The sequence below is a fragment of the Hyperoodon ampullatus genome (assembly GCF_949752795.1).
Source record: "Hyperoodon ampullatus genome assembly, chromosome: 7".
NCBI lineage: Eukaryota > Metazoa > Chordata > Mammalia > Artiodactyla > Ziphiidae > Hyperoodon > Hyperoodon ampullatus.
The window spans coordinates 89,002,442-89,029,506 of record NC_136920.1 but is presented as its reverse complement, the minus strand read 5'-3'; the positions used below and the strand labels follow the sequence as shown (position 1 = coordinate 89,029,506).

Sequence of the window (27,065 nt, the reverse complement as noted above, 5' to 3'; positions counted from 1 at the left end):
CCTAACTCAGAGGCCGGGGAAGGCCGAGGCCTGGAGGGGCCTGGGCGGCACGTGGGGTGGAGAAGAGGGAGGAGAGGCGTCTTCCACACAGAGGAAGAGAGAGAATCGTGTGATTAACGCTTGGGAGAGGATGAGTGAGGGGGTACCCTGCAGTGGGGAGGGCGGAGGCTGGGGGAGGCGGGTCCTCAGCCGGACACTCCTGGTCCCCAGTGCCTTTTCAGCTCTGCCACCCCGTGGCTGCGTTCCCTGAGCGTGCTCAGACTCTGCGAGTTTGCTATGAGAATCTGGAGCAGCATGAGGCAGATGCCAGCCTGGTCAGCCCATCAAAACCGTATTTGGATTTGGGATCCTGAGAAACTGACCTCCTATTTGCCGGTCTTAAATCCCAGCTCCCTGGAACCCACTGGAGGCAGAAAAGGAGTCTGTTGCCCCGCCCTCCCTGCCCCCAGGCCCAGAGCCACTCCCCGCAGAGGGCAGGGCTGGTGTGTGGTCGGCAGGTGCCCACACATGGCTTCTGGCCACAGGATGCCATGGCCGGTGGGAGCCCACGGGGCAGGCTCTGTGTCAGGGAGAGGGGCTCCCCATGCAGATGGCTGACCAAGGGCCAGGTGGCTGAGACCCCACCCTGCTCCGGGTGCCCCAGGGCAACAGGGCACTTCTGGTGCATTTGCCACTGGGGGTGGGACATGTGCTTTGGAGCCCTAAGCAGCTGTGTAAGAACTTCACTGCCCTGAGGCCACTGCGCTGGAGAGACCACTTGGAGAGACCACACAGAGATGGAGAGAGGGCCCAAGGAGCTGGCACTCCAGCCCCCTGACGCTCACATATTCCCAGCCCAGGCACCAGACATGCAAATCGAGGAGACTTTGAGATGACCCAGCCCCACTGGGCTTGGCCATGACACACCCGGAGCCAGAACAGACCGGCCGAGCTGGGTTTAGCTTCTTGACCTGCAGAAACTACGAGAATTTAATAACTGATGCCCGCTGTTTTAAGCCCCTGGGTTTGGGGATGACTTGTTATGTAGCAATAGAGAACTGGCACAGACTTTGCAGGGATATCTGCGCTCAGAACATCACGAGGCACCGTGCTCGTCACGTGCTTGCCTATACGCAGTCACCTTTCTCTCTGTGATAACCAAGAAGGCTGGTAGGGCAGGTATTCTTTTTTTTTTTTTTTTTTTTTGCGGTGCACGGGCCTCTCACTGTTGTGGCCTCTCCCGTTGAGGAGCACAGGCTCCGGACGCGCAGCCTCAGCGGCCATGGCTCACGGGCCCAGCTGCTCCGCGGCATGTGGGATCCTCCTGGACCGGGGCACGAACCCGCATCCCCTGCATCGGCAGGTGGACTCCCAACAACTGTGCTACCAGGGAAGCCCTATTTACTTATTTATTTTTGGCTGCAATGGGTCTTTGTTGCTGTGCGCAGGCTTTCTCTAGTTGTGGCAAGCGGGGGCTACTCTTTGCTGTGGTGCACAAGCTTCTCACTAGAGTGGCTCCTCTTGTTGCGGAGCACAGGCTCTAGGCACGCGGGCTTCAGTAGTTGTGGCACGCGGGCTCAGTAGTTGTGACTCGCGGGCTTAGTTGCTCCGTGGTATGTGAGATCTTCCTGGACCAGGGCTCGAACCCCTGTCCCCTGCATTGGCAGGCAGTTTCTTAACCACCGCGCCACCAGGGAAGTCCCGGTCAGTTGATTTTTGACAAAGGCAATTTGGTGGGGGAAAGTGTAGTCTTTTTCAACAAACAATGCTGGAACAACTGGATAGCTCTATGCAAAAATGATGAATTTAGTTCCTTACCTCACAAATTACCTAGAAATTAACTTAAAATGAATCATAGACTAGATGTAAGAGCTAAAACTGTAAAACTTGTAAAGAAAATATAGCAGTAAATTTTTGTGACCTTGGTTTAGACAGAGTTCTTAGATAGAATATCAAAAGCACAATCCATAAAAGAAAAAAAAATACTAAATTGGGCTTAACATTAAAAGGTTTTGTGCTTCAATAGATACCATTAAGAAGATGAAGAAACAAGCCATAAACTGAGAGAAAATAGTCACAAATTATATATCTGATAAAGGACTTGTATGCAGAGTGTATAAAGAACTCTTACAACACAATACTAATAAGATGGCAAAAGATTTGTATAAACACAGCAAAGAAAATAAAAAATGGATAATTATCGGATCCAAAGATGCTTAACACATGAGTCATTAGGCGAATGCAAATGAAAAGCATAGAGGAGCACCACTTTGACCCACTAGATTGGTTATAACAGAAAAGCCAAACAACACCCAGTGCTGATGAGGATGTAGACAAGCTGGAACTCTCATACGCTGCTGGTGGGAACAGAGTAAAATGATGCAGTCGCTTTGGAGACTTTGAAAGCCCTCAACCCCAAATTAGCAAACTGAATGCAGCAACATCAAAAAGGATTATACACCATGACTCAATGGGATTTTCCCCATGAATTCAACGTTGGTGCCACTTTGGCACTTAAAAAAAAAAAGTTAATTATAAACTTTCCACACGGCCTAGCTAGTCCACTTCCTAAGAATCTACCCATGAAAAATGAAAACACATACATACACTTGGACTTGTATGTGAGTGCTCACAGCAGCATTATTCACAACAGCCTCAAACTGGAAACAATCCAAATGTCCATCAAGTGATGAAGGAATAAACAAAATGTGTCAAACCATACAATGGGATACTAAAAAGAAATGAACTATGGACACTTGCTACAACACAGATGAATCTCAAAAACATGATGCTAACTGGAGGAGCCGGACACAAAGGCCACATATTTTGAGTCTGTTTATATGAAATATCCAGAAAAGGCAAACCTATGAAGACACAAAGCTGATCAGTGGTTGCTGGGTCTGGAGGTGGGAGCAGAGATGGACAAGGGATCTTTTTAGGAAATGGCCTAATACTGGATTATAGTCATGGTTGCATAACTCTATCTACTAAAAATCATTGAGTTGTGCACTTAAAATGGGTGGATTTAATGGTATATAAATTATATCTCAATAAAGCTCTTAAAAAATAAAGGGGAAGGGCTTCCCTGGTGGTGCAGTGGTTGAGAGTCTGCCTGCCAATGCAGGGGACACGGGTTCGTGCCCTGGTCCGGGAAGATCCCACATGCCACGGAGCAGCTGGTTCCATGAGCCATGGCCGCTGAGCTTGAGCAGCCGGAGCCTGTGCTCCGCAACGGGAGAGGCCACAACAGTGAGAGGCCCACGTACCGCAAAAAAAAAAAAATAAATAAATAAAAATAAAATAAAATAAAGGGGAAGATGAAAAAGGCCACTTCCTCTGGGAAGTCTACCCTGAGTGTTCAACCTGCTCTTTTCCCCAGGAAACCCCACCCCTTATACTCTGCTCTACATTTTTTGATAGCATTTACCACCTTCTAATAAACTATAACATTTTCTTCTTGTATTTATTTTTTATTGATGAACTCTTTGCTAGAATAGAAGTTCCATGGAGTCAGGAGATTTTAGTCTGTTTTGATTACTGATGTATATTCCATATGCCTAGGACAGTGCCAGGTGTGCAGAAGGTGCACAGATGTATGTTGAAAAACGTAATGAGGGAAGAAGGCTTGATTGGCAGGTTCCTTCTGAAACGGAGGAGGACCCTGTGGTCCTTCCCCACCATGTCCTCTGCCTGCCCTTTGTCTGTAGGTAAACTTTAGCTGAAGAAGAAGTTTAATCAGAGAAGTGAGAAAATGCGGAAGCAAAGGGAAACAGCCAAACAGGACAAAATAATAATAGTTTAGTCATTAAGCAAAGTTAAGGACTTTTAGTTCCTCCTCAAAGGCTATAGATAATATTCTGAGACATATCCTGTGAGGTGTCTGGTAGATACTGAAACCTCCACCAGGTGGAAGAAGTTAACTTCATGGAGACCGGACTGTAGCCATGACATAAACTGCCACAATTCTGAGAACTGGCCTCAAAGAAATGGGAACAGACTGACCCTGGAACTGAAGACTAATTGTACTTAAGACAGTCAAGATGACACTGACCAGATGACCACATGACCAATTTCAAGAGGAGTGTCAGAGCTGACTGTGCTGTTTCTACGTGTAGCCCCCTCCCTCTGCCTATAAATGCTGGAAACTCCCCTTTAGAAGCTCTTGCCCACTGATTGACAGGGGGGAGTCAACCTTTGGACAAGAGTGTGCCCTCTGCCCCAGCTGCCGGCCTCTGGAATAGAGCAAACTTTCCTTTCCACCAATCTTGCCTCTTGAGTATTAGATTTCGAGCAGCGAGCAGCTAGACACCACTTTTGGTAACACTTATATCTCTAATATTCTCTAATCAAGGTTTGGTTTTGGGGGAGCTTCTCTTGGTCCTCAGTAGAACTGTTGCCCAGGTCAGGTTGGTATTTGAGGCGGGGGCTGGAGGAGGGACAGGGCAGTCCCAGGTGACCCTTGCTCAAAGCCTGCCATTCTCTGTCTTGCAGAGTCAGAAAGGACTAGTTTTCTCTTCCCAGGCATCGTGCAGCCTCCAGTTTATTTCTTTTTTGACCTCAGTCGACCCATCTGCCAAACAAGTTTTCCTGATCACCTTATTGAACACGTGTCTTTCTCTGTGTGTAGACAGAGGGGAAGCGAGTGGAGGGCGTGTTTGCGGCCAGAGCGTGGCCAGCTCTTCCGGGAGGATGGCTGTGGGACCACTAGCCTGCTCCCGTGTTTCTTGCCTTCCACCCTGGAGGCTGCAGTGGTGTTCCTGGCACTGGGTGATTTCTCAGCTGCTGACACCTTTCCTGACATATTTACATAGGGAAAGTTCTCCCTTCCTACAAACATTTACAAACACCTTGATCGACTTGTGAAAATGTGAAACTCTTTTGGAAGCCAGCCTTCGTGGGCTGGAGGGCTCAGCTATTGATTTTTGCGAGACAGAGGCAGCTGTGTGGACTTCTGGGTGCCTGCGAACCTCCCACTTAGGAAAACCTCCTCCACAGGGACAGAATAATTTAGAGGCCCAGGGTGACAGGAGAAGAAGCAGCGGGCAGTCCCCTGATGATGAGACTTACTGGGATGGAAAATGGATGCTGCGGGTCCAGGGGCCCTGGCTCCCACGGCACATCTGGAGAACAGGGCTGCCGGGACAGGTTTTCTGGAGCCTTTGGTTTGTTGTGCAGGCTCCCTCTCTGACTCTGGGGGCCTGGGCAGTGAGAGGGCTCAGACAGACCTCCTGGAGCTCCCTGGGGCTGGAAAGAGACTTGTGATCCTAAGGGGAGGAGTCAGGCAGCAGTAACTGTGAACAGAGTTTTGGGAAAGGGGCGGGGCATGACAGCAGAAAGGGCAAGTTTTTCGAGCCAGAAAGACCCGAGTTCAGGTTCTAGCTCTTTTTCTTTGTTGTGGTGTGACCCGGGGCCAGTGAATGGGCCTCTTGGGTGTCAGCCTCCTCATCTGGAAAAGGAGACCTCAGGCCTGCCTGCCAGAGATGGTGAGAATTTCAAAAAAGGTCCCTGTGTGGATGACCGGGTGAAGATTCCCGAAATGCTCCTCTCTAGCTGGACCTACAGCAAAGGGCTCATCCCAACACAGCGGCAAAATAACAAAGCTCTGGCCGTTCCCAGTCCCAAGGTGGCTCTGGGCATCCTACGTCTGCAGAAAACTGCCTGCAGGGAGAGACTGGCTCCCGGCTTCTGCTGGCCGTCATCGCATTCTCTGTCACTGGGGGCTCCTCTGCTGGCCCGGGATGCGGGTGCTCTTGGCAGCGCCCCTGTGAGTCTGCCTTGGGTTGTGTGACTTCATCTCTAACCTCCCTTGCCCATTGGCTGCCGGGGGAAGGCTTCCATTTAGTGGCATTTTCTTTCTCATTTCATGCTGTAATGGAGATTCATTGCTAGTTTTAAATCCATAATTTGCCATGTAACCCTCGTCCCAGGCCTGGGCTGAGGTCGGAGAGGAGAAATAGTGGCTATTCTTACCCTTTCAAGGTCCCCTTGTCCACCCCAGCCTCTCGGGCTTTCCCCAGGGCTGGCCTCGGGCAGAGTCCTGGGGGTGACACCCATGCTGCCCCACAGGTTGGAGCCAGGAGAAGGCCCTTCACTCCTGGGGGACTGGCTGGGTTTGCCCCTCTCAGTTGGCTGTGACTCTTCCCTCTGCTTCATTCCTCATTAGGGGAAATCAGTGGAGAAGTGGGCCTGGTGCTGGGGGTGTCATGCTTCGCCTACTCCATTCTTTTCTGGGCCTGACAAGGAGCGGGGTCACCGAGATTTGTCTATTTCCCGACAGGTACTATTGTCTTGATTGAGGGTTCTTGTGTCTTTTCACCGTGGAGGCACTGATGAATCTGCCAAGGTCTGAACTTTGTGTGTGTGTGTGTGTGTGTGTGTGTGCGCACCAGTGCATTTGTCCTTGATGCACGGTGTCATTGTGTGTCTGGTTGCATAAACAGGGAGCCTGGTCAATGGCCAGACTTCCTGACTGAAGACCCAGGGGGGCACCCGGAGACAGGTGGGCTCTTGCTTGTGCTTTTTCAGGTGGGAGGGATGTTGGAGGCCACGCCCAGGCCAGAGGAGGCAGCCCTGTGATGGCAGAGCTGGTGAGGGCCTCCTCAAGGCAGCTGTATTCTGAAAGTTACAGGGAAGTGGCTGGAATTTCATGCGTAGCCATGGAGTGGGTGGTTCCATGCTAAAGGGCTGACACCAGAGGATCAAGGTCCTGACTTCTGCAAATCTCCATGGTCTGAGCCCACGCTCGCCTTTGCTGAGCATTGGAACCTGTTCAGCGTCTCCCAGGGTCATGCTTGGCTACAGCAGCGGAAGGACATATTATCCTTGCTCCAGTTTATTTCTTTTTCTGACCTCAGTCAAAAAAAGATCACTGTTCCCTGAGTCCTTCTCCCTTGCTCACTATAAGAGCAAGGGAGAAGGACTCAGGGAACAATGATCCCTAAACCATGATGGAATGAGGGAAAAGCACAGTCAAACTGTGGAGTGGATTTGCACGCCATTTTTCCAGCTCCTGGTTTTCCCAAGGAGGAGGAAAGTGGGTCCCGAGAGGTTAAGCAGTGTGGTCCCAGGTCTCACGGCCGCTCCGTGGCAGGACTGGGGCAATGATGCTCGTTTCCTGACTTCCAGGCCAGAGCCCTTGTCCGGCTTGGACCTGGAGAAGTGGCGGTGCCCTGGACATGGTGGAGGCACCCTCAGGACTGCAGGGCTGCCCTGGACAGCCCAAGTCACTTAATGATGGTGGGGGGCTTGGGGGGAGGGTCAGCAGAACTAGAAATGGTGGAGGGCCAGGAGCAGGGGGCTGAGAGCCTTGCGTACAGCAGACCCGGGGCTCCTGCAAACCTCCCCGCCTTCCCGTGTGCTGCTGTTGAAAGCAAGAGATGCTGGAACAGGGAGGAGAGGGGCTGGCCCTGGGGTGGTCCTGTGGGTGCTTTGAGCGGTGAGCACTTCCCAAGGTCGTGTCGGGCACCTGGGCCACCTCCGCAAGGCCACTTAATTGGACCACTTAGCTCTCCTATCGTTGGCTGAGTCTCTTCCAACTGCCTTTGGCGATGGTGGGTGGGGTGAGGTGGGGGATGTTCGTCCTTGCATCAGGTCTCCTCCTTCTTGGAGAGGCCCCCGCCTACCCCCTGCCACCTACATTCAGGCCAAGAGGGGAAGTGCTGAGCTCGCCTCCATCCCAGATGGATCCCCATCCCCTCTGGAGCCTTAGGAGTCGCCCAGCATCTGTGAGTCTCTTTCTACCCCGCACTTCCCACCATGATAGATGGGCCCTGGCTAGGGAGCAGCGGCCTCTCCTGACATCCTATTGAGGCTGACATGAAGAACAGGGAGATGGGGCGGCGGGCAGAGAGGCCATCCCTCTCCACACAACATGGCCAATTAGAGGGACACGGAGACTGTCGGTGGTGCAGTGGGGACGGTATGAGCTCACAGCAGGAGGAAGGGTCCATCGTGACTCAGCTCCGAAGTCAATGCACCTCCACCCAATGGCTACAGGGACCTCCAGGAATATCCTCCATCTCCCCCGATCCCCCATCGACAACGGCTATGGGCAGCCACGCGGGGGCCATATGGCATTGAACCCAAGTGTGGACCTCAGAGACCAGAACCCCACCCTCAGGGAGCTTATAATATAATTTGGAAGAGAGGGACCATTTGTCAGGTCCAGGTAACTAACTCAATGACCCCCAAGCCACGCCCACCACGTAAGCTACGTGAGCAGGTGGGCACAGAGTTAAACCAAGAAATCAAAGAGGGGCGGGCACTGGCCAAAAAGAGGGGGAGGGGTGGAATCTGCTTCTGGCCCAGGGGACCTTGGGGGTGGCCTGGGTCCCTGAGAGGGCAGAGGAGCAGGAAGGGAGAGGAAGGAGCCGGCGGCAGGGGCAGGTGTGCGTGGGGTGAGGTGCACAGCGGCTCAGGCACAGCTCCCATCTGGAACTTTGGGAGATAAAGATGTTTTTTTTTTTCTACTCTCTCCCATCTCTGGCTTGTTTGCTGCCCCAATTTGGGGGTGATTGCAGGGTAATGAATGTGCCAGGAAACAGGTACACAGTAGAAATGTGACACGGCACCTAAGACCAGGCTGGGCCCCAGGAAAAACAGGCTTAATGAGGAGATAAGGAAATCGATTCTGCTTGTCTTCCCAGGCACGCGAGCTATGAGAGGCCTGCAGGATTCGTGGATTTCTGCCTTTGTATTGGATGGAAAAGCTTCTCTAGAAAACAGAACCTGATCCCCCAGGAAGGAGGAGTTGCTTGTTGGTGTCTCTTAACGTTGCAGGAATAATAGTAACAGCAACAGCGAGAGGTATAATAGCAACAGCCAACACTTGCATGCCTTGCTGCATACCAGGCACTGTCGTGAGAAATGCCTTACATGTATTATTTTATGAAATCTCTATACTGCTAAGAGGGCAGGTACAATGATTCCCCCATTTTACACACGAGGAAACTGAGGCACAGAGTGGCTGAATAACTGTCCAAGGTCATGCCACAGGTTTCAAGTGCGGGCAAGCTGGCTATCAGAGTCTGGGCTCTTAACCGTGTTACTTCTGTAAACACAGCACAGCACAACACAACTCTCCCATGTATCAAGGGCGTACTATCTGCCAGGTACGGTTCTTTGTGTAATCCCCCGGTCAGCCCCACCCCTATCACTACAGTCACCTGATGGACACTTACTGAACCCCTGGTATGTGTCTGAGCTGTGCTGGCGTGAGGGCTGCTCACTGCCTCTTAGACACTCAGTGGGGGAGACAGACGTGTCAACAGTGACTTTCAATGTAATGTGCCGAGCGTTGTGATTGAGGTGGGGATGGACGGCTAAGGAGTGCAGAGCAGGATGGTCGGGCCACGTGGGATTCAGGGAGGGCTTCCTGGAGGAGGTGGTATCTAAGATGAATCCTGTTAGGTGAGCAAGAGTTAGCCAAGGGAAGAAAGGTGGGAAGTGCACTCCAGGCAGAAGCACATGTGAGTGGAGGAGAGGGGTGTGGTGAGTGGAGACCGCTGTGAGCTTGTCATTATCCTGGAGCAGGGGCTGGACAGCAAGCCGAGGGGAGGCCTCAGAGGGCCTGCGTGCCACGGAGGGAGCTTGGGCTTTGTTCTGTGGAGATGCTTCCTCACCCGTGAAGAGCCACTCAGACTCCCCCCTACTGAAAGTGTGACCGGGTGGCTTTCTCACCACCAACTTCTGGAAGAATGATTTTAGAAGCCAGTGCTCTTGGGCTTTGTTTCAGCTCTGCCTTCCCTTGCTGTAGGACCTGAGTTATGCACCGTCTCTCTCTGGACCCATCTACCCAGAAGGTTAGGGGATTGGGAATTGGGGGATGCTGCCAGCAGTGTGGACTTAGAGACCTTGCCCTGCAGCTCCCCTGCTGAAAGAGTTGCAGACAGCGCTTGTGGCTTTGAAAAATGCACAAAGGGAAGACACATTTGGACCTTATTCATTTGCCCCAAAGTATTTGGGGTTTGACGTCATTTTAAAGATGCCTTCTTCATTTAAACTGACTTACTCTCCATCAGAGTTAAATAATTCATGTTGATTTAGGAAGCTTTCTTTCTTTCTTTTTTTTTTAACATCTTTATTGGAGTATAATTGCTTTACAATGGTGTGTTAGTTTCTGCTTTATAACAAAGTTAATCAGCTATACGTATACATATATCCCCATATCTCCTCCCTCTTGTGTCTCCCTCCCACCCTCCCTATCCCACCCCTCTAGGTGGTCACAAAGCACCGAGCTGATCTCCCTGTGCTATGCGGCTGCTTCCCACTAGCTATCTATTTTACATTTGGTAGTGTATATGTCCATGCCACTCTCTCACTTCATCCCAGCTTACCCTTCCCACCCCCGCCATGTCCTCAAGTCCATTCTCTATGTCTGCATCTTTATTCCTGTCCTGCCTCTAGGTTCTTCAGAACTATTTTTTTTTTTTAGATTCCATATATATGTGTTAGCATATGGTATTTGTTTTTCTCTTTCTGACTTACTTCACTCTGTATGACAGTCTCTAGGTCCATCCACCTCACTACAAATAACCCAATTTCATTTCTTTTTATGGCTGAGTAATATTCCATTGTATATATGTGCCACATCTTCTTTATCCATTCATCTGTCGATGAACACTTAAGTTGTAAGAAGCTTTATTTCTAATGGGAGCCACAAGACAGCTGAGTTAATATTAGAACAGACCAGGAAGAAGAGGGAAATAGATAGGAATACTGGGAAAATCCCCTTTTTCATAATTAACCTGACATCCACTATCCTTCCCCGCCTCACTTCCAATCCCCCTTACTCCGCTCTGCTTTCTCATTTTCATAGCACTTGTTACCATCTGATATCCTACACAGCTACACAATGTACTTGCTTAATGTTTATTATGTATCAACTGTCTCTTTCTCTGCTAGAACACGAACTCCACCGGGGCAGGGGTGCTTTTCTCTCTCATTTACTAATGAATCTCCAGTGCCTGGCGCATAATATGTGTCGATCAAATCTTTGGTGCTCATGTCTTTCTGCTCTGGGTCTCCCAAATCCCTGCCTTCCGGATTTTCAGGAAGTTAGAAGGATCACATCATGCAATATCACCCTTACAGCTCTGGCCCTGGAACCGTTTTGGTATTTTTCAACTCGGGGTTCCAGCAGGTGGGAGAAGCAGCAGTGTGCATGGGTGTGTAACTTGAAAGTGCATGCCACTTAGTGGCATGTGTGTTAGTTTCATGCTTGCAACAATTCTCAGAGATTGGTATTTTTATTATCCCCATTTTGTAGATGAAGAACCAGAAACTCCATCCATTCATTCAATCACTCATTCGTTCATTCATTCATTCCTTAAAAACCCCCAACGTTACTGAGTATCTACTCTGTACTAAGTGCTAGTTATAGAGTTGAACCAGAGGCCCAAAGGGAGCTCTGAGGACCTTGCCCAAGGTCACACAGTGAGTAAGCGGCAGGCAGGTATTCTGGTTCTCGGCGCAGCCTCTTCCCCGTGCACCACAGCTCTGCACACGTGCTGGGGGTCCTGAGAAGCATCCCGGCGGAGCTGGCTGGGGGTGCATGGAAGCTGGATGTGGAGGCGGGCTCTGGGGCTAAGGTGTACAGCCAGAATCCCAGCTCTGGGCAGGACTTTGAAAGTTCCTTTCTATAGCCTCAAAGCGGGATGTTGCCTAAAATACCCACATCAGTTACTGTCTGTGACTCAGGCACCACATGAATTCGGGTTCCAGTGGGGGATTTTCCTAAAATAGCTGGTAGAGCAAGTTGGGCTCCTTACTGCAGAAGTCGTTGCCTTCTGGGAGCTGGATGGTTTTTCATAGTAATGGGTCATCTTATTTATCACCACCTTTATTTTACAGGTGAGGACACTGAGACCCAGAGAAGCTGAGTAACCAGATCACACAGCTGGATAACGGCAGGACCATGACTGTTGCCTCCAAGCCTGTGGCTCTGCCCCTGACACCATGATTCCAGAGGTGTTCTGTGGGGTGGAAGGGCACCCAGTCCTCACCACGCTCAGCTTCACAGGATCTGCCCCTCCCCCCTTTCCTCTCTGTCCCCTGGCTCCTTCCCTCTGTCTCCCTGAGGTAGCAAATGCTCAGCTCACAGTTGCTCCTTGCCTGCTTGTGTCTGAGAGCTGGGAACACACGGCTTATTGATGTGTCTGTGACTCTAGGCTTGGCTGCCGGGCCCGGGTCCCCATGCCCTCCCTGGAGCATGGCAGACTCTGAGCTGGCCCTCTGACTTCTCTAAGCAGGCTGCCGGCAGTTGCATATTTTAACAGTGCGCATCTGTTGGCTATATAATCTCTCGTATTTGCCCGTCTCACTCGGTGCTTTGATGGAAGACCCCTGGGGGTCTCCCTCTGTTCCAGCCAAAGTGTTTGCTTTGCAATTTTGCTGGAATACCCTCCGATTCTGCTCTTACAACTTCTGCAGGTTCTAATCAGGCTCTTACTTTATTTAATTAAAAATCTATCTCCGGCAAATATGGACTAAATTAGGAAAGCTCTCTCATTCCTGGAACATAGGGAAAGCAGCGCCCCCCTTGGGGATCTGGCTGGGACATTTTTCCAGGCTGAGATGTCATGGCAAAGCAGATGGGATCTTGGTTGGGAAGCTGGCTGCCCAGGGTAGAAACAGCCCTCTCTCTGCTGGGACAGGAGAAGCCCTGTCTATCCACCACCATGAATAGACCAGGCTCCCTTTCCAGAAGGCTGGGTCAGCTTCTGCCTCTAGGGCCTCCCTCCAGGGCAGTAGGTGGGGCTGTATACCATGGAGAAACTCAGCTAGAGTCCCGCAGGGCCAGGCCAGGGCTGGGACCCACAGGACCACTCAAGGGTAAGGACTTAGGGTAGCCTTGAGGAGTCAGGGGGGAATGTAGCAGAGCCTGGGGAAGCTTGAGGAGTGGTTTTTGTGGCGTCCTTATGAAAGGCTGATGGACAAATGCCAGCTCAGTCTCCCTTTCTGGCCTCAGGAATTCCACCCAGGCCATCCTACTAGGGTCTCCTGGAAACTCTGCCTTCCCTCTCTTCAACTGATCTCCAGACTTGTGAAACATTTCCCACCCCAAACTGCCAGAAGCCAGTGCCAGGTCAGGCCTCTGGAGAGGGAGACGGGGGAGTGAACGCCTTTTAGATGTGACCCAAGACAAAATTAAGTCTGTTCAGATCAGATCCAGAGGCCCTGCTCTCAGAAGCCTGGCTCTTAACCAGCCAGACAAAGGCAATCCTCAGGGCATTTAGGGATGCGGAGACTGGGCAGAGAGCACCCTTTGCTTCTCTGAGCCTCAGACCCTCATGTGGGGCCACGATCCCCATCCCACAGGCCGGCATCGGAACAGGCGAGGTAACATATGTGGTTTGCACTTGGAAAATCTGGGGTCTATTTTGAGGGCTAATTCAGCTGTGTGACCTCCCATGAGAGCCTTTGCCTCTCTGAGCCTCAACTTCCTTATCTGTAAAACATTTGGGATAATGTGGACTTTGTCACCTAACTGAGAGAGTAGAGAGGAAGGGAGGCTGTGACTGGCTGGGTATGACCAGGTTGAAGCTCTGATACCAGGATGTGAACTTAAGAACCAGAGGAGTCTCCGTCTGTTTTCCGTCCTGCGTGAAGTCAGGAGTGGGCCCTGCTCAGGTTCCTCTCATTTTAGCATCTCTGGGACCCTCTAGAAGGGGTACAAGGGAAGGGGTGGTGCTAAATAACCTCTGGAGATGAAGATCCTACAATTCCACTTAGCAAATCTATATGGCCTTTTGCAATCCTTAAAGATCAGAAAATATATTAGGCACTGAACCCTCCTCTCTCCTCCCTCAATCCCCGCAGCGATTACAGACGGGGTCCCATTTTAGCCACATCTCAGGAGAGATGAAGGTGGCAGCCTCTCCCTCTAACACAGGAGGCGCACTTCCTGGTCATTCCCAGCTTACTGACCCTCCAGAGCAGGTTTATTTTTCTCATTCCTTCCATCGCAGGTTGGGGGAACCTGAGAGGTGGAAGGGGGTTTCTGAGGTTGGCCCCCACTTCCTCCTTCCCGTCTCAAGACGCCAAGCTCCGAGCTGGGTAAGTGGTCCTCCGGGGTCAGTCTGCTGCTGTGCTTGAGACAGTCTACCCCGTGTGTGCTGGCTGTGTAGATCTGAAGAACCTGACACCCTCGTAAATATTTCATCTCTGAGCAGCCAGCAGCAAGGAGGCAGCACCCCAGCTGCTGACCCTGTTGTCAAACTTCACAACAGCTGCAGGAGGTGGGGGTAGGAGGGACTTTCCTCTTCTGGCTGCCTGTGTGCCATCCCCCATGCGTGCCCTTTGCTTCTCTGAGCCTCAGACCCTCATCCGGGGTTCACAATCCCCGTCCCGCAGGCCGGCGTTGGAACAGGCGCGGTAACATAAGGGGAGGTGCTGAGAGGGCTGCTGTGCAGTGCTATGCAAACGTGAGCTATTATTACTTATGGGCCGGCGTGGTTCCCAGAAGGCCTGGCCCCTGGCTAACATCTGGCCGGAGGAGGCAGTTGACAGGGGCTGAGCTCTAAACTGGGATGAGGCAGCTGGAAAGGTAGATGAGCCCATCCCCTGGTCTCAGGTGGGTGTGCCCGAGTCAAGGAGTGGGGACCTCTTCAGGAGGATGTCCCAGGGAAGCTGGGCTCCTGGGAAGCCAAGATGGAGAACGACCAAGGGGTAAAGGTGTGATTTAGCATAAGAACCTGAAATGACTTTTCCTGGGGATGACGTGGGCAGCCCGGTCCTCCACCTGAGAGCCGGGATTCCCAGGGAGCAGCAAAGGTGGGAAGGAGCAGGGTCGGGGTGGTCGCTATGGATGCTGAAGTCATGGAGTGAACTGAGCTCCATGCTGAGTCTGACAGGAGAGGGTTTTAGATGGGGCTTTGTCAGCACCAGGGGAGGGCAGTTCAGAAAGAAGGGACTCGAGGATGTGTCCCCTTCTTCTCTGGATCTCCGTCACCGAGCACAGGACCTCACATGGATCACGTGTACAGAACATGCTTCCTGATTCAATAAATAAGCACCCAGGAGCCCTTTTTAACTCCCTAAGTGGCAGTCAAACACACTGGGGTTGGGCAAAGTCAGAGGTCAGCTGGTGCTGGCCTTCTGATGTCCAGGGCAGGAACTTTCATTTTCCCCCTTTGGGTGGGGAGGGACTGACACAGTGGGGCAGCAGTGGTCAGAGCCCTGTGGGACAATGCGGGGAGCTTTGTCCAGTGGGGAGGGCCCTCCAGTCTGGCCCCTGGCTTCTGGAGCTGAGCCCGGGGTGCTTCCCATAGCATCCTCAGCCCAGCGTACAGATGGTTCTTACCTAGGACGGTGAGGCGTGCGGGGCGGGACCGGATGGCGGCCTGGATGGCCTGGCACTCGTACACAGCATCGTCTTGCAGCTCTGCCCGCAGGATCTTCAGGTGATGTTCCCCTGACAGGTGGTTCCCTACCACCAGGTACTGTGGGTAACCTGTGGAGACGGCAGGCATATCAGGAGGGCTGGGGCGGGGGTGGAGGAGCCGGGCATGACAGACAGGCACAGCGGGGGACGGGGTGGACACCCGAGCCGGGGCTGGTCCTAGGGGCTGGCAGAGCAGGAGGTGACTGCCCAGGGCCCTGATCTCAGTATAAGGAGCACAAAAGAGAGTTTCCGCAGGGGGCTGGGGCAGCGTGTGTGTGTGTGTGTACGCGTGTGTGTGTGTGCACGTGCGCATGCGCATGTGTGTGCGTGTGTGTGTGTACAAGGGTACTGTAGGTTTTAAGTTTAGGAATGTTGGGGAAGCTATTATTAGAGTGGGAAGGAGACAGCAGAGATAGGGGTGCTAAATGTGGACAGACACAGCGGGGCTGTCACCCTGGAAAGCAGCGCGCTCGGCACTGTGGTTTGTAAAGCAGACATGCATCCTAATAAGGAGACACACAGAGAGACAGAGAGACCCAGGCTGAGATGTACGAACTGAGAAGACAGAGTCAGAAGGAGAGAGAAGAAGGAAAAAAAAAAAAAAACTTGGAAAAGGATCAGGAGTCACTCTGGGGAAAACTTTAGTTTCAGGATGGACAGGAAGTAGAAACTGAGGCCCACCCACCAGTTCCCAGGAACCTCTGGTCACTTGGAACTGTAAGTGGCTCTTTTCTGGTCATTCCTACTATGACCCCCTGAACCCCAGGGCCTGATTAAACACTTAGGAGGCACTCGGGATACTTAAAAATTTGGGGCCTCTTACACCATGGGCAATGAACAACAGATAAATAAAAGCTTGAGAATGATAAATCATTAAGCAGCTTTCCTGATGCTCTGTGGGTTGAATATAAATGCCAACATGAGTCGTGGCTGCCAGGACGGGCAGAGCCTCTCTCTCTCGGGTCTTGGACCCTAGACCTCCTTAGTTTCCCCCACAGGACCTGTTTTCCATCAGTCCTCTTCCCAGAGCTCTGCTTTCCCCCCACCAGTGCCTTACAGGGTCTTTCCTCCCCTCAGAGGCCCATCCACCCTCGAGCAGCCCCGGCTGCTCCTCTTTCTGAAGGGCCTTCGCTAGGGCAGAGTGAGTTCTCAGAAACGTGCCATAGGAGGAGAGAATTGGACACATTTGGCCTTTTTTTTTTTTTGAGGTACACGGGCCTCTCACTGTTGTGGCCTCTCCCGTTGCGGAGCACAGGCTCCGGACGCGCAGGCTCAGCGGCCATGGCTCACGGGCCCAGCCGCTCCGCGGCACGTGGGATCTTCCCGGACCGGGGCACGAACCCGTGTCCCCTGCATCGGCAGGCGGACTCTCAACCACTGCGCCACCAGGGAAGCCCACATTTGGCCTTTTAAAGAGAAGACTAGTGCTTAAGAGACAGAAGCAGAGACAGAGGGACGTGCCATAGCTCTCTTCAAATATTTCCAAGTCTCTTAGTGGGGGTTAGATGTGTTCATGTAGCTCCCAAGGACGGCTTTAGGACCAAGGGTCAGAATGAACATGGGGAAATACTTTAGAATATTGTTAACAATTTACTGGTGTCCAACAAAGATCTGGGCTGCCAGAGGTGGTAGTGAGGTCCCCGTCGCTGGCTGTATTCAAGCATACATGGGATGATCACCTGTCAGGAATACTGCAGAGGAGATTTCTACCCTGGATGAAGTGTTGGTGCTCTTAGGCCCCTTTTACCCCCCATAACCTAAGGGTCTTCCAGAGGTGGGGCAGGGCTCCCTGGGGGTGGGCTGTTAAGCAGCACCCATTTCTGGTCAGTGGCGGTAGCTGTGATCCTCCACCAGACTCCCCAGTATGCTTTTGGGGTGCATCCTGTGTGGCTGAGCCTTTCAGGCTCACGTTTTCACGACTAGCATTGTCCCCATCATGACATCAAGTGGTCCTGCCCTCCACAGCTGTTCAGGCCTGGCTGGAGATGCTACAAGGCCATCAGCTGTACCCCCAAGAGCCCGGCCGCCCCCCTGCCCTCCCTTCCTGCCCTCTGCTGGGCTTTGGGAAGGAGCCCGGGTAAGTTAAGTTGGCTCTCCCTGGGGCCGGGTGAGGGGCTGGAAGTGGGTGCTAGTCCAGCTCTCACCCTGCTGCTGCTGCCCTCAATGTAGCTGGCTCACTGCCCCTAGCCCCTCCGGCCCAACCTCTGGATCCCACTGTCCTGTGATTAGTCCCTGGTCTCCTGCAGGCATCTTGGCCGGAGCTTGTGTTTTTGTTGACTTGCAAGCCATCAGCAGCAGGCTTCCGCTCCCATAAGCTGCTGAAAACATCAGTGATGGGTTTGTTTGTATTTGCATAATTAGGCAGTGAGCCGTGATGCTATCCCAAGGACTGGCAGCATCTTTGCAAAGCACAGGCCCAGAAGCACAGATTCTGAGGAAGTTCTAGCTCCTTCCACAGCATCAATACTCTCTCTTGCTACTCCCAGGGGAGGCAAAGTTATTGGGAGTCTGGGTTCTACAGACAAATTGCCTGGATTCCAATGTCAGCTCTTTCACTGCCTAGCTCTGTTGTCTTGGGTAAGTTACTTTAACTTCTTTGCCTTTCCATTTCCTTGTCAGTAAAGTGGGGACAATGCTAGTACCTCACAGAGTTATGGTGAAGATCAGATAGGATAATCTATGTAAAGTACCTGGCATTCAGTAAGTAGTCTATAAATGCTAGTTTAAATGAACATAACAGTGACGTAGGGTAGCCAAAGAGGTCCCTGTTTTGAGGAGGGAGAGCAGACAGGGTATAAGGGCTTTTGGGGTTAGGAGCCAGGGTCCCATGCATTGGGATTGGGTATTTGTTTGAATCCATTTCTTTCTCAGCTGTGATTTTATTTACCTGCTAAATAAAGGGGAAAAGCCTTCTTTTTCTACCCGTGGATGATTGTAGATTTATGAGATAATGTCTGAGAAATATTTCAGCTTCTTAGAAGAAAAATGTTCCATCAGTATGAGGGAGTGTATTTATAAATCACTTCCTTCGACTGGTTTTTTCCAGCTTTGGTGACCAGAAAGATAGTAAGGTCTTCAGTTAAGGCATCATTTCTGGTAGACTGGATGGGGCTACACATTTACAATAGAAGAGGGCAGAGCTGTAGCCGGCTGAAACCCCATAACACGGGCCCCAGTTCCCCCACAGTGTTAGGTGCTCGGCAAATACTTCCTGAATGGAATTGAGATCTATTATACTCACTTTCTTATCAGGCAAGCAAACAGTGTTTATTGAGCATATATTTGTCATTATCGTCGTGATGCTATTTTGGGACAAGTGATCAAATACAGAGAAAACACGTTACCAAGAGTTTGAGTTTATTGGCTCTGCAAGGAGAGGGCTGACCTTCTTTCTATCAATGGAGTCAAGTTGGAGAGGAGTCAAGTTCATCAGATCCCATTGCCCTCCAGCACTTAGCAGGACCCAATGCTGGATCCCAGAAAGCCATTCATGGAAGTGGATGCCAGAGGGTCAGTTATCCATGCAGCGGTGACCGCTCTATGAACCATCCGTGGTGACCTGGGGCTTCCTCTTCACCGACCCAACAAGACCCCAGTCCCTGATGGAAGCTGAAAACCATTGACCGGGAACCCAGAGAGCTTCCTTAACCAGCAGCAGTGCTGGGCCAGCTCAGAGCCTCGTGGAGCGTGAAGGACTCGGTTTGGGAAGATCGTATTATTCCCCCAGTTCCTCTGTGGTAAGGGGGTTCAGAGTCCCTGAAATTGGCTGGTTCCCACAATACTTAAATTTTATGGCAGCACAATATATTTTGGAGATGTGATTGTGTATTTTATCCATGCTCAGCTGGGCTGCAGCACTCAAACCCTGTGATGCTATTGACCATTGCTATAATATTTCAATACACATTTTTGGCAAGACATAAGTCACATTTTAAAATATTAACTTCCCAACCATCATGTTCCTGAGTGCACTTCGATTTTTATTTTCCTGCAGCTGAACACCATGAGAGAGGCAAAACTGCTTCTCAGCTGAACACATATTTTTCTCTCCTTCTCCACCCCCAGACATTCCCCAACCACAGGGATACCCACATTCCTCGTTCTGCATGTTACAGTTTATGCCAAGTTAGCAAACAGCCACATGCCTACCCTCCTCAGGGGAGAATAATAATGGCTGATGGGTGAGTGACCAGGAGGATGATTTCATTCTTTTTTCTTCCAGGGGAGAGGATGGATTGGAAAAACGTCTGTGTGGGCTTAAGGGTTGACAGTTACAATAGCTAACAGGTGATGGGGCGTGGGCACCAACCAGGCAGCACAGACGCCAGCCCTCAGCAGCCATGCGAGCCCACCAGTGCATCTTTGCTGAATACCAGCCTGGGTGGTGGGCTGAACGAGGCTTGGAATTTATTTTGAACACTTGTTTTCTTTTCTCCCCATCACATGGTGACCCCTAAACCCAACCGGGCTTCTTCGCGTTTTCAATCTACTTGGCTCCCTTTATGGTTGGAAGGAGGGAAGCACAAGGTTGTGACTTAAGTGGGGAATACATGTTGGACCAAGGAAAAGGAACACTTTCCTTCTGGAAAACTGACCTTATGTGAATCATGTTTGACTTTGGAATGGACCCTCCAGGGGAACACTGTGTTAAGTTTAGGACTGACCGCCGAATTGAGGGTTTACTCATAATTCATCACCAGAAGTCAGAGGGGCCCTCAAAGTCCTATGCATCCTGGACCTAGGGCCTGCCTTGCCTGCCTCTGCCCGTGGTATCTGCAATGAAAGCTGAGATTTAATCCCCAAATGCCTCTGAAGATGGGGTTCTCTAGGAGGGGGGGTGGGTGGGTAGGGCAGGGGCGGGTTCTAGGCCTTCCTGGGGAGGTCTGGGGATACTCACTTGAGAGGTCCCTGCCCACGCCCAGAGCCAAGCCGTCTTTGATCCACAGAACGAAGCCATCGTATTCAGGGATGGCGCACAGCAGTGTCACCGGCTGCCCCGATACCACAGCCTGGTCCTGGGGCTGCTGGCTGAAGGAGTACACTTGACCTAGGAAGGAAACAAGTGCAATGGTCAGTGTCTTGCCGGAAGGGCTTCCCCTCGAGCTTTGGAAGCAGAGCCTAGGCTGCCCTGGGGGACAAGGACCCCCAGAGCACCTCCCTACATGCCTGGGGCCCAGCTGCGGCTTCTTCACTGCCCCCAGCTCCATCCCCTGCTTGCAGGAGCTCGCCCCGGCTGCAGGCTCCCTGCCCATCAATCCCCAGTGCACTCACGCTGTGCTCCAGCCATCCTCCAGCCCCCAAAACGGGCCATGTGCCACTGCACTTGGCACGTGTTATTCCTCTTTCCCCTTAACACCACTTCCTGGCACCTACTTCCACAAGGGGGCAGAGGCAGGAGAGAGACCCCCAGTTGGAAGCACTCTGGGGGGGGCGGGGTGTGCTTCAATAGGGCAACAGGCATAGGGTGTGGTGTGCTTTGGTTAAACCTGAGAATCCAAGAAATATCAATAATGTCATCGTTTTAGTGGCTCCCAGGATGGGACTAGGGCCAAATTTGGCGGGATGAGGGGTGGTGGAGTGTGAGGGATGGTGGGGTTGAGTGAGCAGGTAATCGTCTCCTGTCCCTTTCTTTCCTGCAGCAGACCCTGCACCAGCCTCTCTGTCACTGGGAGCAAATCATCAGTGTGAACCCACACCTGCCCATACACACCTCCCTGAACCATCTAAGGTAGGCAGTTCATATTTTATTAAACAGAGACACCCACATTGGGTACAATAGGCCAGACATTGTTCCAAGATTTAAAAATATTAGCCTGTTAATATTTTCATCCTCATAACAACCTATGAGGCAGGTACTCTTTTTATCCCCATTTTTCAGATGAGGAAATGAGGCCCAAGGAGGTAAAAAAATAGTAACAGGAGCTGCGCATGTTAATGACTCACCACATGACCTGTGGGCCTTCTCTGTGGCTGTCACATCCCCACAACCCTTGTGTGGAGCCTTATTAACCCCTTTTCACAGGGACTCAGCCCACTGAGCCTTAGAGGTTAAATAAATGGTCCAGGGAGCATCTAGCGTCAGGACCAGGGCAGCGAATCCAAGACTTTCTGGCTCTAAGAACCATGTTCTCATCTACTGCATGCAGGTCCCTACGCCTCATCCTGGATGGACTGCTGAAGAAGGGGGGTGATGTGACCTACATTCCCTGGGAGGCCACAGCTGAATGGACAACAGGACATGGGACATTGACATCCACTGAGCTCCCGGCCCACAGTACCATCTGTGCTTCCCATGCTGTCCCTCCTGTAACGGTGTAATTACACTTCAGAGCAGGACTATTCCCATTTTATAGCAAAGACACCCAGATCAGAGAGGCAAAGTAACCTGCTCAAGGTCACACAGCTGATGAGTGGGGTTTGACCTGGGGCTCGTGACGTCTAAGCCTGTATTCTTTCCTACCCCCTGCTCTGCAGATGCAGATACACAGCCGAGGAAAACAGGACCTGGTGGGCAGGCTGCCCCTCCACCTGAAGAGAGTCAGAGGTGGCCACAGAGGTCCTGGACACTGGCTGCTGTCCAACTTGGGGGCACAGAGCCCCAGGCTTGGACCACGGTTAAGGCCAAGCTCTAAGCAGCAGATGGCCCTAAGAAGGGAGCCACTAACGTGTGGCTCCAAGGGGCACTGGGGATGGCAGTGGAGGAGAGACAGGGGTCCACACTGGAGAGTTGGTGGCAGGCGGGAAGGTAGCTGAGTTTTCAACATGATGCGATCTTGGCTGGGTCTCTGAGGGGTCTCATTAAAAATCAAATCGGCCCTGAATTGTGAGAGTAACACTTTTTATTCTGATTTGAGCTTTATAAATCAGATTTCATAGGACATTATCATCAGCTATGTGTGGGTTTTTTTTTTTTTTTCCTTCCTTCCTGTCTCTTCAAGTTCCCTGTTGTAATTAGACTGTTTCTGGCACCAAAACAAGAGAGAGAAGGAGGGAAGAGATGAGAGGAGAAAGGAAGGGGAGTGAGGAGAGCAGGAGAGGAGAAGTGGAGAGGAAGAGAGAGATGGAGAGAAGGCAGAGGGAGAAGAGGAGGAGAAAGAGGGGCGGGAGAGGCTGGGATGCAGAGAGGATGCGTGAGCGGGAGACCGGTCCTCTCCCAGCCTCCTCCTCCAGGCTCTAATGATGATTTCACAGCGCATTCTTCTATCTCAGCATCTTCCTTGCAAGGACAGTGTCACGACAGCAGCAATAGCTGCCAAAGATTGTGTGATCAGAGAGAAGTATCAGGTTGTCAGCTGAGAGCTGGGGGGTTGGGAGAAGCTGGCCCTCAGCAGTGGAGCCTGAGCCCCCAGAATGCCCATGAATAGGGAGGCCTGAGGTGGGAACTGGCCTGGTCTCCCCCGTCCCCCCCACCCAGTCCCGCTTCCTCTTGGTGTTGGTGAGGGTGCCCGGGGAGCTGGAGTGCAGGAAGCATCCCCAGGCCAAGGTGCGGGCAGGGGCGAGGGTGAGAAGCACAAGGGTGACGGGTGTGGCAGTGCCCCAGGGAGAAGAGGGGCCGTCACCATGGAAACCGGGCTCTGGAGGGGCTGGGAGGAGAGGTTGTCAGAAGCAGGCGTGCAGGTGGACACTAAGCGGTCACTATTTCACCTTGGAGGCCGCCTCAGAGCCAGGAGTTGGGGTAGGGGCCGACGGAAGGGAGCCTGAGGGGCAGGGAAGTAGGAACTGGCCTCCAGGGGACTAGAGTCTCCCGACCCATCCTAACAGGCTTCAGAGGGACTTTTCGGCTTTCACATTTTGTTCGTTTGGATCCCCTTGGCTTTTCTATGGAAAGAATGTTTCTGGAGGGATACAGGTACGCTGGATAGTCTCATAAAGCTGCCCCAAAGGACATGATTGGCAAATTATTTTGGGGGAGGGCGTAGTTAGTGCTCTGACGACTTTTTTTTTTTTTTGGCCGCACCTGGCGGCATGCGGAATCTTAGCTCCCCGACGGGGATTGAAACTGTACTCCCTGCAGTGGAAGCATGGAGTCCTAACCACTGGGCCACCGGGGAAGTCCCAGCTACTTTTAATTTTTGTGCATTAAATACAAGCCACTCAACACTTTTCTCTTTTGAATTAATGAGATGCTTTCTCAAGCAGAACCTAAGTCAGGGGTCACTTCTAGAGGAGATGAAGGTTGCAGTGCAAGAGGATGGCGAGGCGGTGGAGGGATGGACCTAGTGGGACAGGCCCTGAGGCCTCCCCCTGAGGCTCAGGAGCCCGTGGGGATGCGGCGTGCAACCACGGGGGTGGGTTCTTGTCCAAAGAATCTCCTCACTGGTTCCCTCACTTCCTGCTTTCCAGTCCAGACAGGTGAAAGGCAAAGGATTTTTCTATAACCTCCTGGGCAGTATATTGCATAGACAGGAAGCCCCTTGAGAGCCTTTGTTTATTTAGCACACACTTGTTGAGACCTGCCAGGAGGCAGACAGACACTGCATTGTCTGGTGAGAAGTGGGTGAATGCGACCTGGTCCATCCCTGCAGGTGAGCACGTCTGGGCTCCCCACATCCGGCAGCTCTGATCTGAGCACAGTGTGTGCTGCATCAGCCAGTGTCCTCCTCTCGTTGTGGACTCAACAGCATCCCAGGTTTCTGCTTTAGTTTCCCATTTTCTCCAAAGACGTTCTCCTGGTGTGAAGCCCGGCAGCCCGTGTGACCTCCCTTCTCATGCTTTATTTTTGTTTATTTCTATTGAAGTATAGTTGATTTACAATGTTGTGTTAGTTTCAGGTGTACAGCAAAGTGATTCAGTTTTATATATATTTATATATTGTTTTTCAGATTCTTTTCTATTATAGGTTATAACAAGATATTGAGTATAGTTCCCTGTGCTATATAGTAAGTCCTTGTTGTTTATCTACTTTATATTTAGTGTTTATCTACTTCATATTTAGTCGTGTGTATATGTTAATCCCAAACTCCTAATTTATTGCTATCCCCCCTACCCCTTTGGTAACCATAAGTTTGTTTTCTATGTCTGTGAGTCTGTTTCTGCTTAGTAAAAAAGTTCATTTGTATCTTTTTTTTTAGATTCCACATATAAGTGATATCACTTGATACTTGTCTTTCTCTGTCTGATTTACTTCAGTATGATAATCTCTAAGTCCAACCATGTTGCTGCAAATGGCATTATTTCACTCTTTTTTTATGGCTGAATAGTATTCCATGGTACATGTATCTGTCACCATCACCAAGTCTGGCCCAGCCTCCCCCCCTTTAATATTTCCCAGATCCACCCTTTCCTCTCCATTCCTGCAGCTACCATCCAAGCCCAGGCCGTCATCATCTCAACTGGGGTTCTTTCAACAGACTACGAATCCTTTTAAGCACTGAGCTGAATGTTTCTTCCTAAATCACCACTTAGCTCATGTTCTCTCCCTTTACGGGGGGTGGCTCTCCACTGTCTGCAGGATACTTCCTGACCTTCCAGACTGCATTACAAGCTTCTCCACAATGTACCCCGCCCTGCTCCCTGGATGCTCAGCAGTAGCAACCCTGGGCTGGCTCTTCACTGAGGTTCCCGGCCCCAGTCCTCAGTGTTCCACCCTCCTGGAACTCGCCCCTCTTTCAGGCCCCCTGACCAGCTCTGCCCGTCATTGAAGGCTGAGCGCTCAGCCCATGACCTTCCCTTGTACCTCTGGAGCTCCCGTCACCAGGAGGGGGTCTTCTCTCTCTCTCCTCCTCCCCGTGGACCTCTTTTCCTCCTTCCCATCTCCCTTAATATCTTCAATCCTTTATTGAACACCTACTGTATGTTAGGTGACAAAGAACCAAAAGCAAGTAAGAACTAGAGGGTAAACCCCTTGAGGGCAGGGACACAGCTACCTTTCCATCTTGTGCTCTGAGTGCCTAGGTTTAATTCGCCTGTGGCACAGGAAGTTTACCTACTCTGCTTTGTCTCCCGAGATCTGTGGTCACTGCAGAAAGATGCTTTTTACATGATAAACGACTGATTAGACAGATATTGTGCTGAGCACACCACACAGGAGGAGTGAGGTGAGAAGTAAAGGCAAAGGGCCGGCGTCCCAAGGAGTCAGGCTTTACCAGACAAAAATAACTGAGTTATTCATGGAGGCTGTAACTACAATGCTAGTTAGCTGTTATTACCCACAGTTTGCAGATGAACTGAGGCTCCTGGAAATGAAGTGACATGCCCAGGGTCACACAGTGGACCCAGGTATACTTCAAGGTCACACAGTGGGCCCAGGTGTAGTTCAAGGTCACACAGTGGGCCCTGGTGTAGTTCAAGGTCACACAGTGGGCCCAGGTATACTTCAAGGTCACACAGTGGGCCCTGGTGTAGTTCAAGGTCAAACAGTGGGCCCAGGTGTAGTTCAAGGTCACACAGTGTGCCCAGGTGTAATTTAAATGAAAGTGTCTCTGGTTGCAAACCCTGTTTTCTTTCCACTATCCCACATTGGCTTTTTTTTTTTGCGGTATGCGGGCCTCTCACTGTTGTGGCCTCTCCTGTTGCAGAGCACAGGCTACGGACACACAGGCTCAGCGACCATGGCTCACGGGCCCAGCCGCTCCGCGGCATGTGGGACCTTCCCGGACCGGGGCACGAACCCGTGTCCCCTGCATCGGCAGGCGGACTCTCAACCACTGCGCCACCAGGGAAGCTCCCACACTGGCTATTGAATTAAGGGCCTGGCACCTGGATTTTGATTCTCAAACAGGTACTCATCCCACTGACTGAGCAGCTCCCTCAGACCATCTAAAGAGAGGCAGAGGATCTTTGGAGAAAAAGCGCTTTCTTGGTTCTTCCCTAAGTTTACATAGCCTCCTCCCAGAGGAGTTAAGGTTCAGAGTGGACTCCAGTGCTGGCCACCACGGGGGTGGGTGTTCAACAGAAAGGAGGTGCAGTATGTATCGGTACGTATTGTTATACAGCTAGTCATTATTAATATAATACTGTTATATAAATATTATTATATAACTAGTTATATATTATTCATAGTGTTTTTATTATATAGAATTAATAATAACTGACTTTCAATGAATGTAAACCATGTATTAAGAGGTTATCTGGTTGAATTCTCTCCGTAGTCAGTCCTATGAAATATGAAAAACCGAGACCCACGGGAAGATGAGGCCGTACGGGGGCCCAGAGTGCTGAGCGGTGGGGAAGGGGCGGCAGGCCCAGCAGTCCTGTTTCAGAGCCTCATCCCGAGGTCCTTTACTAGACCTCAGCTTCGGGGAGCTCACAGAACCCACCTGAGCCCTCTTCCCCTCGTCCTTGGCCAGAACTGAAAAGTCTCGAGGAAATGTTAAAGGAGAGGGCCGGGTGGAAACGCATCTGGAACTCTCACAGGTCTGAGCAGTTGGAGGGAGGAGGATGTGATCCTGGAGGTGGATGCAGGCCATCTTTCTCGTTCCCTTCCTGGGAGGATGGTCCCGTCCCAGGAAGGGAAGGGCCCTGCGGAACTGTGGTCCTGGGGCCATTCCAGAGCCTCTGAGTTGACTGCCCCGGCCTGCGTGTCACCCGGCATGCCCAGGCTGCCGTGTCCTGCCCCGGCCAGGAGGGCTTCTCACCGACTCTGCCGCAGACCGCTACAGCACGGAGGCAGGGGAGCGGGTCTGCGTGTCCCCACTGAGCCCGGAAAGGGAACGTGACCCGCTCAAGGTTTGCTGAGTCAGGATTGGGGGTGAGCAGGCAGGAG

The 27,065-nt window shown here is 51.6% G+C and overlaps 1 protein-coding gene across 3 annotated transcripts in view; it reads right to left on the bottom strand.

The window, feature by feature from the left end:
• Positions 1 to 27,065, bottom strand: part of KIRREL3 (kirre like nephrin family adhesion molecule 3) — a gene marked incomplete at both ends in the record, with an annotated part of 550,267 nt that overhangs the window by 65,031 nt on the left and 458,171 nt on the right. For all 3 annotated transcript variants that reach the window (XM_079708871.1, XM_079708873.1, XM_079708872.1), the window contains 2 exons: positions 15,281 to 15,430; positions 20,259 to 20,408. In XM_079708871.1, coding sequence (XP_079564997.1) covers positions 15,281 to 15,430; positions 20,259 to 20,408 — 300 coding nt within the window. The remainder of the gene's footprint in view (positions 1 to 15,280; positions 15,431 to 20,258; positions 20,409 to 27,065) is intronic.